The following is an 18965-nucleotide window of genomic DNA, read 5'->3' as shown; positions in this document are numbered from 1 at the left end:
AATCAATTGTAAGATTTTCTTATTTCTTTTGTCAAACACTTGCGTGCGGGGTAATTTGCTCAAGTAAGCTTCTTTCTTTCAAGACGTTCATGTGTTTCGGAATAAAATTTTGTGATTGTCAATCAATTAATTGTGTATTTATTCGAACCCGGATAGAGTTTTCATTTCAGATTTTTCTTTTCTTGTTCAAGAATTATGTCAGGTGTTAATGAAAATTTGTGTAGTTAATCCTTTCCAATTTTCAGAAGTTGAATCTCCTAAATTATTTATTTAACTCAATATTGCGATTTTTCTGTGTGACAGTTACCGGAAGTAAATGAGGAGAAATGATAAAAATGCTAAATTTCACTTCTGATTTCTTCGAGCTAACTGGACAGGTGTTTTGTATCGATGGTGTAATTGACCGCATACCATTTGATACAGCAATACCTTAAATCTTTTGCGTTTTTTCGAGATTTTTAAAAACAAGTGAGATATATTACAAAAAATAATTGGGCCATTTTTTGAAAACGATCAAAGGCACCAAGCCCAATCGACGTTTCTCGGAAAAGTAGGCGGAGAACCTAAAAACCGGTTCCCAATATTCCTTTGGATGAAAAATGTTTCCTATAAAATTGGGACACACTGTATTGTATAAATGTAGATTTATGCAGAGTGTGGCAGTCATTCGTATATTCAAGTAGATCTTTCAGGTTGTTTTATTTTTGAAATATGAGAATAATTTTTTATAAGAACCTACTATACACGGTGTGTCACTTAAATTTTATAACGTAAATTGATTTACGTGATTTATTCTTTTACAATTAATTAACAATAAATTTGTAACAGTCTTGAAATGAATCGATTTATAACAGTTAAAATGTTATTTATCACTCGTGAATACACAATTTATAACAGTGCGAACTGTTTATTACTTCGGAGTTGAAATTGGAACTGAAGTGAAACGCAATTTTATTTGCTTATATAGCAAACTCGAGTGTTCTCGAGTGCTGCCGAATGTTCTTGAACATTCCAGAACAATACATGTCATATTTCTCAGAAAGATTGCGCTATATTGGCCTTCGTCTTTATCGCCGATGACTAATCTTTCATGGCGCCTCGATATCTATCGAGATTTCTGGAATATTCGCTACAATATCTCAAAACAGGTAGGTGAAGGAAGGGACTAAACAAGTTCTTTTTTCAAAATGTCTAAAACGTTTCGTGTGGAAGCTACGTCCTCAAAATTTCCGTTTCTCTTTAAAAAGGTTACTCGCATTTGAACATAGAACTAAGAATATTCGAACTTATGTTTGCCTTGCCAAAAAGTGGCGACGCATAGAATTCAAATGAAGAGACGACAAGAATTTTTTAATTTAGAAAATACTATACTTAATACCGAATTTCTAGTCTGGACTTGTTTCTCGCACCCCCTTTCAGGGGTACGATACGGATAGTGAAGTGTAAAGCTACTGCTTGAATAAAAACATTAAGGGATAAAAACCGCCCCATTGTTTAGTTGCCATCTTCTTGATAAGTTAATATATTTTTTTGTTTAATAGGCACTTAAACTAATTTTTCGATTAACATTAATAGCCGCAGAAACTATCCAACTTAATTAATAGTAGGTACTAGTAGTTGTTCATCAGATGATTGATTTTTATTTCTTAATTAAACCAAAATGATTAACAGCTCTCGCATTTTAATGAAACGCTAATGAAAATATCGTTCCTATAATTGTTTAATTAGTATAGGCATCTTATCTAACCGCATATTTCTCATCGTAATATTATATTTACATACCACCAGCGGCAGTTTTATAAGAGTTCCCTCCTATCAATAGCCGGGGTAAAGGCACTTCTTTACAACTTCGTAAATCGGCCGAAAAGATATACGATATCATATCTGCATTCTGCACAGCCCAACCCTTCGACATGCGGACATTATATAAATACATGATGATATATTTCCGATATCTCGCGTGGGAGGCTGCCAAGTTTATCGAACGTGAGATACATACCGATAAAAATGTAAAAAATTGGCATAAAACCCAAAGATTTATTTATGATATCAACTTCGTGTCTATTATTGATATAGTTTCGAGATAGCCCGACGTTAGACCGTAAGACTTGCCCGTTTCGTTTTTTAACTTTATGGGTCGGCTTAGCTTTAAAATGTCTTTTAGTACGGGCGTTATGTGCTCATTGCCCAAACACGCTGAAGGAATAAAAGTCGTTTTTAATTCAATTAGGTGCGGATTTTCAAACAAGTAGGGCTACAATAATGCAAAGATATAAGCGTGTAGCAGGATGATTTAACTTCAAACATTTGCATAACCTTTTTACAATTGCACAATATACAAATACGCATTCACAGAGTACTTTCAATAAAACACCAGAACGAATTATGTCAAGTTACCAAATCCATCCACGTCTCTAGTATTAGAATTGCCCGAAATATACGAGTAATATACAAAGTCTGTAAGTGGTGTAGTTCCGGAGCCTTTGTGACTCAGACAGACAGACGGACAGGCATCAAAAGTGCACTTTTTGTTTTTTGAGAGTGAAAGTGTACTAAAAAAACAAGAAACGGGGAGAGTTAAATTTAATTAAAAACGTTAATAACAGAAACAATCAAATTCAAGTACAAATTAGGGTTGTCTCTTTTTCTCACACAAGAGTAGCTCTAGGGACTTCTTTGATTACAAGGAAGGAAAAAAGAGCTATTGAAACCCTTCCAGGAAACTTACTCACTGACGGTCTTACTTCATTTCCAATTTGAATTTTACAATTTTACATTATAATAGTTTCAGTCCGTACGATAACATCGGGAAATTTTATCCCTCATAATCGTGACTTTGCACCGATATTTACAATATTGTACCACCATCTTTCACAGAAATTAATGTATTTACTAGATTGGTATGTAACTGAGGCCGACATTCACATCAAGGGGTCACTGTACAAAGAATAGAGAGTTTACAGCTCGGGGTTCAGGGTTTTTGTATCGTGGTTTGAATTCAGGCGCCCGCCTTTGGCTAGGTCATATCCTGTCTCATTTTATAATACAGGAATATAATAATCACATAACAGTATTCCGATAACATAAATCTTTGGGAATCATGAAAATGTAATCACATTTGGCATTTATGCAAAATAAGATTGTGGCAATATACCCATTGTATAGTAAAAAAAAACTTCCGGACCAAGCGAAAGGCAGTTCTAGAACTGAGTTCCATACCCAGGTGCAAATCATTTACAATTAAAATAGAATCATAAACATGGTCTCTAAACTAAAAAAGAACAAGGGAATCAATCAATCAATCAATCAAGATCATTTGCATTTCCTTGCGATGCTTTCTTTTGACTAGTTCACATTCTCGAACAGATCTGAGAAAAATCATTCACGAAACTCACTAAATCGGATTTTACCGAATCAGGGGGAATGATTCTCAGTCGGATACTCTGTGAGTTCTGAATTGGATTTGGTGGCAACCATATCTAGGAGGTTTGAGGTTTACCCCTTATACCACCGTTAACATATTTTACAAACGTTGCGCAATGTTTTATAAGATCTTACCTAAGGATAACAAAAATAAAATAAAATAAAAGCTTAATCTTAATTTTATATATCAAAATTTTTTTTGAAGAAGTGGGATTAATTTTAAAATACCACAAACACATTATAATCTGGTTGCGCTACATACAGTGAATTTTTTTTAAATGCGAACATAGGAGTTTGCATGCAATGTAATTTCCCTATGTTCGATTTTAAGAAAAACACATCAATCTATTGAGTAGTTCAAATGAGTAGTAGATACAATTGACAGCTGTCACATTTTTAAAAATAAAATCGAACATAGGGAAATTACATTGCATACAAACTCCTATGTTCGCATTTTAAAAAAAACTCACTGTATATGGAATAAGACAGTTGTTATCACATTCGTCCTAAATATTACTCTGTAAAGCTTTGGCATTGTCACACTTTTCTCATTGTAGTGGTGTATATGGTCCATATCTTACCGCCTTTACATTTTGGAAAATTTGTCCAAAAAGCTTTTGTCGTTTACTTGGATAAATCTGTTTTTTTAATTTGTTGTGTTGACAGCAAATTATAAATACTTGATTAACCATCTTTTTTGTTTCAGGTAAGTGAATCCTACATATCAAAAACACATGAATATTTGGGAGGGCCTGAGCGATTTTTCGAAATAGGTAAGTTTAAATGGTATATCTATTTAACCTCGCTACCATAGGCCACAAGAAATACACGTACCCGACCCTGCGATAAATTCCTACCCGACCCTGCGATAAATTCCATTTGGTCGACTTAACTACACTGGTGGTGGTCCGACGCGAATTCGCATAACACAAAATAAATCCACCCTGGGATAAATTACAGGTGATTCACTCCCCCTTGTTAGCGGTTGAACATGAATTTTCTGACACAACTGCATGTGCCAAACTACAGGTAATCGACGTAACTGCACTCACAGCTCAACGCAAACGTTTTGACGGTTTCAAACGCATTTACAAAGCCAGGACCGGATTTAGGGGTCATTCGCCCACGTAAAATCGGAAAAATTTAAGTAAAATTCGAATCAAATAAAATTCGATAACGGGCTCCGTTACGTGCTTAAGTAATTAGCCTTGTTCCTCGATTTATGGCCGTTTGCACCGACAAATATAAGCGGAGCGTATAGGTTATGTATGGCAACCATTGTCTCAATAATCGTTGCCATGGATTTTCAACTTGGATAAATATAAATATTGCAATTAAAATTTGTGAACGTTCGTTTTTTTGCCATATCTCTGCTTAGGAAACAGATATCAAAATGCGGTTTTCACTGATATTCTCATTTTTTCATCTTATTTGATAATATTATATAATAATTATTTCGTTCCATTTGAAATTTTCAAAAAAACCTGCAATGTTTATGTTAAGTCAAACCGCACCCACTACCAATTCACATTTAGTAAAAAGACTATTCATCTGATTCCACGAAGAGAGTTCTCACTCATATTTGATGAGCTACAGTAGTAATATGTGTTGCATCAAAATGATGCAAAATTAATACAAGATTGCGATGCATGTATTTTATGCGTGTTTGTTGGGTATATTTTAGGAAGTCATTTTTTTACTTAACTTAAAGTCACTATATATAGAAAGTACCGCAATCCATTGGGCTCGTGTGTTAGAGAGAGAACGCATGATTTTTGCCCAAAAATGGCGGAAGTTACCAGATTCTAGTAACTTTAATGTTAGGGATTGTTCCACCTGTTTGGAGATATCTGTATATATTTTTATAAAACATGACAGTATTATGAAGTTAGGTTATAAAAGATTTATGCTATTCAGATTTTATTGGTAAATTTTTTTAAGTTGGCAGCAAATTTGCCCAAAAATAGCGGATGATTGCGGTACTTTTTATATTTAGTGACTTTAACTTAACTATGAATCGTACAAATCTAGAAACTTGAAAATGATTTCCAGCGATTTCTCTTGGCCTCTTTTGTTAACAAAATTTTTTTCCCGAAGATGTGCAATTACCGTTTCAATAGATATGGCTTGTCTCTAATCATGGGACACCCTGTACGTAAGCATGAACTTTGGAGTCTCACGATGAATACCGGATATGTATGTATATCTCGAAAATAAGACCTCGGTATAATTTGAAATTTTGATAGTATACTAATGTCAATAAGAGAAATTCGTCAGAAATATTATTTAGTGAAATAATAATTTAGTAATAATAATAAACACTTTCTCATTGCCACGTTTGAGCTCTACAATACACAATTGGGAGGTTTTTAATACAACGTTTCGTTTCGAAGGTTTTGCTTTCAACAGGATGGTGCACCAACGCACAGCGCCCTAATCGTACCAAAATACCCATCGGAGAAATTTTCCATTTACCAAGAATCTTATTGCATACGTATTCTCGCACCCTCGCTCGCACCATTAGGACGTTGTGCGGGGGTGCACCGTTCTGTTGAAACCAACAGTTTACAACTTTTGTTTTGTATTGTGTGCCGTACAGTATGCACTCTTTTTACGGATTATATAAAAAATAAAATCGATGATGATTTCTTCGAAACGGAACGTTGTATTAAAAATCTCGCAAGGCTGTCTTGTAGAGGTAAAAAAGTGGCAACGAGAAAGTGTTGTTCATTTTTCTGTATCTGCTCAAATAACATCAGAAAAAAATAAAAACGACATCGGAAAATTTCAGTGTGTCTGGCGTATCTTCGGAAGTAAACTGAATTTTCTGGTTTTCTTTAAAGCATGATATTAACTGTTTAATGTTTGATGGTTTCCGAGATTCCCATGGTAGACATCCTTATCTTGGACACTGTGTATATGTACTTACTTGTTTGACTAGATTTTAAGCTATTACTTTTCACCAACAAAACCGGAGACGTTTCACTTTAAGAAAGACCGGTTTGAGGAAAACTGAAAAATTAAAGTTATTATTTCGTTGGCTTCTCGCCATTGACAATTTAGATGTCCATTAACCAAAAAGATTCAAGCTGACTGACCTCTTTTATTTGCCATTAAGGAGATCCACCAGCGCCAGCAGGGGCCGGAAAAAATTGAATCCGCAAAAAATATCAAGTAAAAACCACAAAATTGCAAATATCCAGTCAATAAAGTAAGGTGTTAACATTCCTTGCACAACCAACTGTATGGCAATGAACTGCAATTATGCAACTCGATGCAATTTTTCTAAAGGAAATATAGGTAAAGTGTATGTGTGCTATACTGATATAATATGTCCTCATGCAAATAAAGTAATCGGGGTCTTTGCGACAAGGCAAAGATTTACGGGAATGTTTGTTATGTTAACTGGACACTTCCAATGGATTCGTTAATCTCTGCGTCCCCAATCAATGATATATACTACTTTTCTACCACTTACAACTCGCTGCTTATTTATACATTACATGCAGCTATTATTTTCTTGCTCAACTTTCTGTCGACATTACGCAAAATTTGTTCCATTATCAAAACTGGATTGCAAAAAATAACGCGCCATAATTTACGCGCGTTGAAAAATTAAACGAAAGTGTACCATACCAGGTACGTGCTTGTTAAAAGTAATCACTCGCCCTCGTGGTAATTCCGCTATCTCTAAATGAGATTGTTGTAAAACATACCGGTTGTTCGAAACAACAATTTTCCACTTTAAAAGTCGTATAAACTGATTCAGTTGCGTCTCGATTTGTATTTGTCTCCGTACAGGTATTTTATCACGTACTCGAACCGAAACGATTTGTGACTTTTCGTGTCCCGTTTTCTGTACTTGCGTTAACAAAGAGGAGAACAAACGATCCTCTAAGACCAATCACTTCCTTAGGGGATTTATTTACCAGCGACTTCCTTTACTTAAGAAGTATTTTATTGGAATGCGTGGGTTGCGGTTAGATTGATTTCGATTTTTAAGGTTATCTGGTAAATAATTATACGACTGATTAAATCGTTGAATTATTTACGTATCTGACGAATTTTTTTATTATGTTCCCCTTAATTGGTAAAATCGTTTTAAAAATTAAAATAAAGACCGCTGAGTTATGTGTTTTTCGGTAGTTAAACGAAATAATTTAAAAATTATTTATGTTTAATTAATTGGTGAGCATTTTAAGAATCTTGCATATTTGAAAACCCATTAGAATTATATTGTCCATCATGTTGCGGCGCTGCAGGCAATTAATGATCATTGGCTGCCTGACCATTATTGAATCATTCAAAATTCATTCTTAATTTTATACTCCATAATCGTGAATATAATTTTACGTCAAAAAGTCAGTGAACCGGATCGGTAAAGTTGACAGCTATCTTTAAACACAAAAAGCTCTGTCAAATCTATGGTACACCAACGAAGGAAAAAATGGGGAGTGCACCTTCCTGAACAACATGTTAAAAGTCCTGACTGATGGGGGGTGAACTTAAGAGTAAGTGGGAGTTGGTAGGCACACTTTTTTATTTTCTTCCATATTTCCGAAACTAGTGGATCTATGAAAAATTGAAAAAAATAATAAATTAGGTACGAACAGAAAAAGTTCTTATCATTTTTGAAGCAAGGCTAATTAATAATAAGTAAGCTGCAAGGGGTCGAAAAAAGATAAATCATAAGAAACACATTCCACTGACTATAAACATTTAATAAAAACACTATAAGAAGCCTAACGCTTATGGAAGAAAGCGCGACAAATCCCCTTGCACCCGCATTGGTTGTGATCACCGAACTCTCTTTGCGGTAAATAGGAGGAAAGCAAATTCTCATTCTTCTCAATCTTCAAGAATCGACACTATTGACAGTGTTTCCATTATATTCTCAGTTCAATCTCTGTCGCGCTTTATTTCCACGGGGTTAGGCTTCTTATAGTGTTTTTATTCAATGCTATAAATCAATATGTTGAATAAGGTTTGTATCGATGAATCAGTCTCGTCTGGCACACAATTTTAGTACCGGTTTCCACGTTTTACAACAAAACTCGGTAACCACAGGTTGATGTACTAGCTCGGAGCGAACGGACTCCAAGGTTCTCACAAGGCAATGCCCCCCCCCCCCTCCTATAATTAACAGAACTAAACGTATCAAACGCTTGCCTTGAAAACTAACAGGTACTGCAAAATTTTACTAAAAAGCAAACACAAATAAATCACCAAAACAAACGCGATAAATACGGTGCAGTGAAATTACGTGTAAAACAAAATTAAACAGTCTTACGGCTGCAGACTAAAGTTCCGCAACTATCAAAATCAAATCAAATACGGGACAGTAAAGTGAATGTCCAAGAAAACAAAATTAAAGGGTACTAATGCATCTTACGGAATTAAGAATCGATACGTTCAAACAAATTAAAACAGTTCTTAATTAATTACGTCCCTCCAAGACGTCTTAAAAATACGGGACCGGTGTCAAAATTCAAGTTAATGAAGAGCGTTTCTTTTGAGATAAGGGTCAACACAATCGGACGTGTTTTCCTACAACTCATTGAAATGTTAATTGTTAATTATGCTTGCTTAATTGAGCGCCTACCAACTCCAATATTTGTTAATCTAATTAACACCTTTTTAATTGGAATTTAAGTGCAATCGGTCAAGGTTAAGAAGGCAAGATAGCACGCCGTTTATCTGTACTGTACGGCCTTGGAGTGGTAAAAATTTTGTATCCTGATTTTATACGAAAAAAACTTCCTTTTCCTTGTTAATTTCAATTCCTAAAACAAAATAAATATGTTCAGAACTATGGTCTTGTACGTCGAATTCATCTACCGAGTGTTCCTCGGTGCAGGTAGCTTCAAGGCGGAAAATAAGTAATTTCGTTACACCCTCCCCTTTTGTCAACCAACCCCTTTCTGTAGCTAAGCCACCTATTTACGTAAAGTTAATTGCACACGTTACATCTTATTGTGTGTTCGAGTGAATTCATGAAACAACAAAAGTCATGGCTATTGCTACTAATAACAGAAATGTTGAAATTTATTTTTAAATTTGCGGGTATACCAAAAGCTTAATAAAACATGTAAAAACATTTTTGTATGCACCTTTTAATTCTGAACAACTTTAAACTCTACAGTTTTTTCTGTAAAATGTACAGGAGGGCAGGATATTGCATAAAACTAATTTCCTATGTTAAGTCCCTATGTTCCTACTTACCGTGCGCCACCTGGTATATTTAAAAATATCAGAAATATCGAAAATTTCTTGATATATTTGTTTGGTTTTACATATTCGTAAGCAATAATCTTGGTCTCATAATAAAGACCCAATAGGCAGAACGTGCCAGCCGGCAAGACCAGTCAATCCCTCCAACCCCGAACCCCTAGATACACATCAACCGAATGTGATATCTACGTTGTAAATTGGGAAAGTTTTTCTGATTCGACCTTCCAAGATTGACCGTTTTCAGCAACTTTAAAAGGGAAATCTAACGAATCGATTTTCATGTTGGTAATAGAAGCAAACTCATTTAATATTTTGAATTAATAAGTACATGATTATAAATCGAAAATAACTTTCCTTTTAAAGATACAAATACATCATGATCCAAAATTACCACAGTTGACTACACATCAAAACAATTTACATATCTAATTCAAATTACACAAAAATAAATCTATTTTCTAATCTTCCCGCGATGAAGAAAGAGTAAACGTGTTTCAAAATCTAATTTAAAAATCGCGTCGAGTATGTTTGCAGAACAATATGCGCTATGGCAGGCTATGTTGTATTGTTCAATGGCAAATGCTGCGAAAAAGTTTCTAATCATTACAGACTGCTTGAACATGTTGAACAACTTACTACAACTATACTCGAAAGATGCTCTAAATCTGGTATGCCAATCCACCCTGAAATACCTAAATCAAGAAAAAATATCTGTTATAATCGTATGGGTTCCGAGTCATGTCGGAATAGCAGGAAATGAGTTAGCAGATAATGCTGCCAGATCTGTCATCTCAAACGAACACGTTGATGTGAAACAAAATAGATGCAGAAGACCTAAAAAAACTATTAAAATAATGCACAATTGCACAACTTTATCCCAGTTTAAGAAAAATTTAGTTTTATGTTTATAAAAATATTATTTACTTACTTCACTTGTTTTTATCAGATAGTTACTTGTACCTATACGTATTTTTTAGTCACAATCATTGTTCTCAAAACTTTATATGGAATGTTATTTCTGTTGTTTTGAGCAAACACCTAAATAAATAAATAAACAATTGAGAAATGGCAACAAAAATGCATGTAGTACTCACCTAAGCAATATTAAATCACGCGTCTCTGGCGTGTATGGTCAGCGGCATACACCTAGGGAAGATAACGTAAAGGCTCACCGTATACGAATAGGGCACACTAAACTTCCGCATCAACATTTGCTTAAAGGTGAAGCTGCTCCTCGCTGTAATCAGTGTCAGGTGGTATTGAATATAAAACACATAATACAAGACTGTCCAAAATACCAACTACAACGAATTACACATAAATTAGGAATGACGTACGTGGATAACTTGCGCAACCCCGTGAATATGAAAAGGACACTTGAATTTCTGAAAGATGTCGGTATATACCAAGAAGTGTGACCTGAAAATGTGAGGTAGTAGAAACAGTTGTGTGGTACAAACTGGTGTATAAAGGGGATATGACCTTAGATGCTAAACCCTATACCGAAAAAAAAAAGTACGATTCTAGAGAGATTGATTTCTATTTAAATCACTTAATTTTTTGTAACCGAGTGCTATAAACAGGGTTGGATTGGTCATATAGGCGGTCATTTGCCAATTGGGGGCTCGACTATCCAACCCCCAATGTACAAGTATACAATGCGGAACTTGTCTTAGTAGAAATCCTTCAAATGGTTTCGATTCTGACAGAGATAGGGAGAGGGAGCAGAACTTGAAAAAAATGATGATGGCGAATATGAAATAACAAAGAGTGTCGTTGTTCATTCAGAAAGGGGTTGTTTTGAAAACACTTCTAAACTATTTTTTATACGTTTTATGACAGAGTTAACGAATCTTTTAAAAAAAACTTTCGTAAAAATACAATCTCGTGAATATGGTTATTCCCGAATTAAATGCTTCCTTTTGTTTTCCAGGTTCATATGAACTCAGCAGAATACTACCTCAAAAAACCAAGAAAATGAAAAGTGAACTAACTATAATTAGGTGTTAATTAAGTGCCCTATCCTCGAATTAAATGCTCCTTATAAGCGCAAGTCACATTTATGTCGCCCTGCCCTGCTCATTTTTATGAAATGTTAAATGTGTTGAAATGGGCTTCACTACGCTGTACCATTTTATCTTTGTACGCCGCCGAGTCAATATGTATTTCTACATTTCAATAAATACACTCTCAAAAGATCTTGGCTTCTCTTCATTTTGCGATCCGCGACCTAGGTAAAACATGTAGGTAACAAAGTAGGATAAAAATATCAAGAATTCAAGATTTCTATAATTTTACATTTAGCCTATTCAACATGTGAAAACTAACTGAGAATTAAAAAGCTCTTTAAGCAAAATATACTAAAGATATTAAGAACTTAATTCTTGAATATTGTCGTAAGATCAAATGAAATTAAAAATTAGTAACTGCGAAATAAATTGTGAAAGGGCTTGGTCCAAGGATCCCGTGCGTACCCAATTTTGTGGCTTTGCGCATGCGCAGTGTCAAAAATTTGGTTTTTATTATACCTCCATCAGAATCGCTGTTTAAAACACGCCTGAGCGTGCGTAAAAAGGTGATAAAACACGCCGAGCTTTGAGGGTTGCTAAGTAACGTTACTTCAAATATGACATATGAAACTGTATTTGTAATGTGGGATTGAAATAAAATATCCCCTCGGATCGCTTTTTGCAAATGAAAAAGGTGTCTTTGGCTCGTATCCTTTGTGCACCGAAGGGTAGAAGATTTAAATACCTACCTTTGATATTTCCTTCATATATGACAGCATGAACAATGCATTTAAGACCTTGTTTGGAAGATGCTTCCTATTATTCCACGCCATTTTCATATATTTTTTATAATAGGTTTTTGCATGTGGATGTTACAGGTTCTTCTGCTGCAGAAATAAGCCACTGAATAGACGGTGTATTGTCTTGTTCAACCGAAGTCATTTTATTTACAAAGACGGTGATTTTTGATACGCGAACGTCAAGTGACATTTCCATGGCAATCATGGAATGATAAATAATCAGCTCACTTAATTAGAAATGTATTCGAGTATAACGTCAATATGATTTCATTGTATTTCCCTTATTTTTAAATTATATTGCAGGTATAATAAAAAATACTATAAGAAACGCGTGTATAATTGGTCTTTAAAGCACTTGCAACGTTTAAACGTCAAGTGACATTTCCATGGCAATCATGGAATGATAAATAATCAGCTCACTTAATTAGAAATGTATTCGAGTATAACGTCAATATGATTTCATTGTATTTCCCTTATTTTTAAATTATATTGCAGGTATAATAAAAAATACTATAAGAAACGCGTGTATAATTGGTCTTTAAAGCACTTGCAACGTTTAAAGGCACTCCGCTGCGCGTCGTGCCATTAAACTCGTTGCGCGTGCTTTAAAGACTTGATTATACACTTGTTTCTTAATATACTATTAACGCATGTGCGATGCTAACTTTTTTATTTATGAAAGCATTTAAATGAAATTTAGTATACCTACAGGCACTTGGAATATAAAAGTAACTATTACCGGATTCAAAATTTCTTTTTTGTACTCCGTGGACTAAATGAACGTGTTTTGTCATTCGTTTAAGGGTCTAAAGTGTCACTTTTTCTCCCAGAAGGATTAAAATGGAATGAGGGACGAAAAGTGACAGTACACATCATCTTTTTGAATTTTGGGAGGCAGTAATTTCCTCATAACGTTCATTTTATATGAACCTGGCAGAACATGTAATAATTTTTAAAAAAAGGAGCATTTAATTCGGGGATAGGGCACTTAATTAGCACCTAATTATAGTTAGTTCACTTTTCATTTTCTTGGTTTTTTGAGGTAGTGTTCTGCTGAGTTTATATGAACCTGGCCGAACATGTCAGTTAATTAGCACCTAATTATGGTTAGTTCACGGTCGAACACAAAAAAATGCCTTAAAAGTACTCACTACATGTTGTATATAATTCAAATTTTTGGCTGAACCCGCCTGTACAAATACGATAATCGACGAAAATGTTGATAGCAAGCAATTATACGTAAGTTAAATGTTTAGTTGTAAGATGTTTCTTTTAGTTATTATAATATAAACAGTTCTTGACAAAAAGCCGACATGAAGTGATGAGAATAAATTGCATTTAGATTTGTGTAATTATTTATTGTGCTTAATTCGTTAACCATACGCGTGACGAATTTCATGAGATAACCAACACTGGTCCCATGACGATTGTCATTGTTGAATTGGCATATCGGATACAAACTTTCATTTTAACGAAGACACAACTTTCAAATCGAAAAATCACCTCCTCTTCTATAACGTGTAACTAATTGCGTAAACTCTGACTTGGACAGCAATCGCATTGTCATCTTGTATGACTTCTTTTTAATTTAACTGGCAAACAAGACTTCGATACACCAGCTGACTACCGGAAAAATGCGTTTTTGAAGTTACGCACGTCAAATGTACCGAGATCGGCTCGTTAAATTGGCGCGCCATTCTTTTTAAGTCCAGACCATCTCCCTCACAATTTTTCATATTCGGTAAGGGCCGAAGAAATGTGAGCAGTTATTTACATCTCACTTCATTCCATCGTTTATCGAAATCAATTAAATTTTACTTTGATAAAGTCCCCTTATCAAACATCTGTTAAATAATTCACGTATAGACGCAATTATCCCTTTGTCGACATGCTTCTTAACTTCTACGCCTTACATTATAAAAACAAATAAAATCGACTACATTATTGAACAAAATTACAGGAAAAGTAAAATACCAATAAAATTCATGAAATATGTCCCTATTTGTAAAAAAATTCCACCAGATTTCCTTTAAGCCTGTATTAGACGGTAACTTTTTTTACAGCAGATTTGTTACAAAAAATTATTCACAAAAATCTGTTTACAATAAAAAGGAAGCAAATTGCCGACCTGTATTACATGAAATTATTTCTGTGAACAAAAATATTACGTGAGACGGCGCAGTAACGATTTTCAGGTAGTTGATATGAATAAAAACACTACAAAATCATGTAGTTACTTTTGCTTCTCAAAGTTTGAAGTGTGAGATTGTACATAACCTATAGGTATTAATTGTTTTAAATTCAACAATTTATTATGAATTTTGCCAATGCCAAAAAAATAGGAGTGTTATCGGCTGCAGCTGGAGTAATATGCGTTTTACTAATGAAGCAGCTGAAACAAAAAACTAAAAAAAAAAGAAGAATATGGTCTGAAAAGTGGCTTTTAAAGCGGCAAGATGGAAGAGGTGTTCTACATATGTTAGAACAAGAATTGCGAACGGAGGATCCAGAATCTTATCGCCAATTTATTAGAATGTGTGGACAACATTTTGATGAACTTCTTGAATGTATACGAAGTGATATTGTGAAACAAACCACTAACATGAGAGAAAGTATTTCTGCTGAAGCAAGGTTTGAGATATAAAAAAGTTAATTCAAATTTAATTGAGTTTTACAGGTTAGCATTAACTCTAAGATTCCTTGCAACAGGAGAAACTTATCGATCTCTAATGTTTGCCACCCGAATACATGAAAGCACCATTAGCTTGATAATTCCTGACGTTTGTAATGCAATCTGTGAAAAATTAAAATCTGTAAATTTACAGGTACATCATTACTATGTCCATATTTGTGTACTACTGATTTTGCTTTAGATGCCAACTACAGAATTGGAGTGGAGAGTTATTGCCTCCGAGTTTCAAAAACATTGGAATTTTCCATTATGTCTAGGTGCCATTGACGGAAAACATATAAATTTTAGGCCTCCACGAAGTTCAGGATCATACTACTTTAACTATAAAGGGGATCACAGTATTGTGCTTCTTGCAGTTGCAGATGCATCTTACAAATTTCTGTACGTTGATATTGGTGTCAATGGTAGAGTAAGCGATGGAGGAGTTTATAGAGAATCCTCCTTAAAATGGGCAATAGATCATAATACATTAAACTTTCCTCCCCATGAATGCTTACCTGGTCAAAATACACAATTGCCTTATACATTTGTAGCTGATGATGCATTCCCTCTGTCAACGAGAATCATGAAACCGTATCACAGTCGTGGATTGACAAATGAGCGAAGAATATTTAATTACCGATTGTCACGGGCAAGACGAGTAATTGAAAATTCGTTTGGCATCTTGGCCAATAGGTTCAGGATTTTATTAAATACAATAAATTTGAATCCTGATAAAGTTGAACTAATTACCTTAACTTGTTGTATTTTACACAACTTTTTATTAGAAAAAAATCCGAGATATTTAGAACCATCTGAAAATACCGAGGATAATATAGGTAAATTGAAAAAGTTGACAGATATGCAAGGTGGCAATAGAGCTGCCAGTGAAGCTTTAGAAGCACGAAATTTATTTTCAAGATTTTTTGTTACGAATGGGGCAGTACCATGGCAGAACGATGTTTTGTAATGACAGTGGTTATTTTGAAATTAATATAAACCAAAAATAGTATTGTTTCTTTCATTTAACACTTGTTTACATATTTACAAATCATTCGGCTTCTTCAATTTCGGCATTAAAAATCAGGGTCTCAATGTGATGCTGTAGTTTCAATTTCCTTTTTCTGCTTTGAATTGCACCGATCCGTGAACATATATATTTTGCGTATACTTCATCGGGATCTTCTGTGGAAGTCCCAAGTACCGATGACACTGCGGTAGTTAACTTATCTAATGCTTTCGAAGCTTTTTCGGTAACGTCGACATTATGATTTCTGTCGTCTTTTTTGTATTTTTTCCGAGCAGATCTACAAGTTGCAGTTTCTCCCACATATACATTATCATCGTTGGGAACTGGACTACCGCTTCGTATAAGGTGTAATTCACCTTGAGGTTGCAACTCATATTCGCCCTCTAACAGACTAGTTGGAGAATCAGTTAAATAGTTTTCGCTTTCTTCTGTAGCGTACGATGAAACAGACTTTCTTATATTTAAATGTTCGTTTAGAAATACCAGCTTTTCGTAATACCACAGCGATGGTATGTAGATCTGAAATGATACCTAATTTATATTTTCTGTACATAACTAACAGTTTTAACTCACGTCTTCTGACCCAGCCCCACTACGAGAGCTTGCAATGGATTTCCTTCGTTCACTGGCATATGTATTTCTAATACCATTCCATTTCTTCTGGATTTCATGTATGGAAGTATTTGGACGTATTTGATTCATTTTTTCGCAAATTTGTTGTAACGCAGCATTTCTTCGGTTTTTATTATGATAATCGCGATGTTGAACAAAGTATAAACACTCGTGCTGTTGGTATTGCTCAATCAGCAATGAAACCTGATCATTTGACCACGACATCGCGACATAAAAGAGTTCTTGGCGGTTGATACAATTTCAAAATGTGTTTTGTAAAATATTTACATATAGGTTATGAGCAAGGTCGATATCCACTGAACTGAAGTTAGTTCTTGAACAGCTGACTGTTTATTAAAGCAATACGCATGCTCACATCTGAAATATTACCAAAATTTGTATGGGAATAGAACAAGTTCTATTTTTCATCACATTTTGTATACATTTTGATATGAAAGCTATTAATTTCTGTTTTAGACGGTCATAATTCATTTGTTTATAAATTTGGTAACAAATATATTGTAAGAAATGTTACCGTCTAATACAGGCTTTACATATCAGTGTATACCTACTACTATTTTTTAGTAGAGAAAATATCATTTTAAAGAAATGTTGAAATTTATCCCAAAAATTCACATTTTAAAGTTCAGTTCACATGTTTAAACAGTTTTCACTGAGGTTTGCTACCACTAGGCCCTTTCATTTCAGCTCGACTCTGGCTGTAAATTGATAGAAATGAAGTATCTGATTTCTTTAAAATTAAACAAAATTTAATTATTTTTAATGTTTTTAGGGTAGAATCTTTTGCATATACGTTTTAGAGTCGAGATGATGGATGCCTCCAAGGATTTGGTACCAGAGCTACAGGCTGGGCGCTACTTATGCAAGTTCTTTTGATACAAAAATCATGTTTACAAAATTTCTATCTAATCGCTGCTGTATTGTATGTTTACATGGCGGTTGCAAGTATCGCGTCCTGTCACTCATTTTTCTGAAAATCAAAAACGGCACCGATAAGATCAAATGACCCCAATCCTTATTACTAGCAGCAACTTTCTTGCGGGAGCTAAACAAATCGGCCTGATTAAAAAACATAAGAAAACGTGCTCGTTATTCAGCGAGTATGATCTCATTTTTCCTACAAAAAAATATTTTTAGCGAGTGATTAAGCTGGACACGTTTGTGAAAGATAATGGTAGATTAATGCGAACGGCCAGTACGAAATTAGGTAGATGCGTGTGGCGATAATTTTTTTGTCGCTTTCTGAACGTACCTAATTGTCGTTTTCTAAGCTAAGATTTTAGTTGAATATACATGCTATCTATATCTCTAACGGAAGTTACAATCACTTGAAAACTTATCAAATAATGAACTTTCGAATTCCGGTGTTTTTATAACGAAAGAATATCTAATCTTGCCAACAGTTTTTGGATAAAATGGACGAAATGAAGATCTGGAAATACCTCAAGGTTTCATTCCATATTTCCTAATTAATCATGACTAGACTAATAATAGAATGAGAAGAGTTAGTAGTAATTATGTACAGGTTCGATAAAAAAAAGGTTGAAAAATGCTCACCTTATTTTATCTAGAAGTCGTTCTTTTAGTGTAACAGTCGCAGAGAGGGAATCCTGGCGGACCTGCCGTATTCAATATTTTTATCAGATTCGCGTATTCTCACGTTCTGCGAGCGAGGATGTGCGATAACAACATTGGCTCTGTTATCTATTGGTGTTTGTTTGTTGAAATTAATTCTAAGCACAAACGAGAGATCGCTCATTAATCAACTTGGCAGATGTTGATGGGATGTACTCGAAATCTCCCTTTACTCGGACTTGCTTGATTTTACCCCTACATTTTCGTTAAAAATTTACCTCTATATCTATTTTACATCTCAGTATTAACGATTACATGCTATTGCTTTTAACAATATTTCTAATTACCTTCCTATTTTCATATGCTTAATTTCACAATAAAAATTATAAATTTAAATCCTTTACGGCTTTCAGTTTGTAGATTATGTTAATTCTTTAAACAGTATTATATGGGTGCCCTCTTTATATTTAAACAAAATTCCGCCAAAGATGAAGGAATCTCATTGCATGTTTGCACAAGTTTTTATTAGAAATAATTTCAATTTTCGCAAATTAATCGTTCGCCCATCACGCGACCGCTATCAGGAACATGAT

At 34.4% G+C, this 18965-nt stretch overlaps 1 protein-coding gene across 1 annotated transcript; it reads right to left on the bottom strand.

Moving 5' to 3' along the window:
• Positions 1-14818: 14818 nt before the first annotated feature.
• Positions 14819-17090, bottom strand: LOC116159627. The gene is made up of 2 exons (XM_031472653.1): positions 16738-17090; positions 14819-16683 (listed from the first exon to the last, which is right to left on the bottom strand). The coding sequence occupies exons 1-2, from the start codon at positions 16999-17001 to the stop codon at positions 16186-16188; spliced, it is 762 nt and encodes a 253-aa protein (XP_031328513.1). The 5' UTR covers positions 17002-17090; the 3' UTR covers positions 14819-16185.
• Positions 17091-18965: the final 1875 nt, after the last annotated feature.

This window comes from Photinus pyralis, unplaced genomic scaffold (genome assembly GCF_008802855.1).
Source record: "Photinus pyralis isolate 1611_PpyrPB1 unplaced genomic scaffold, Ppyr1.3 Ppyr1.4_LG1, whole genome shotgun sequence".
Taxonomy (NCBI): Eukaryota; Metazoa; Arthropoda; class Insecta; order Coleoptera; family Lampyridae; genus Photinus; species Photinus pyralis.
Note: the sequence above shows the minus strand (reverse complement) of the source record. Positions and strands in the feature narration are given on the sequence as shown.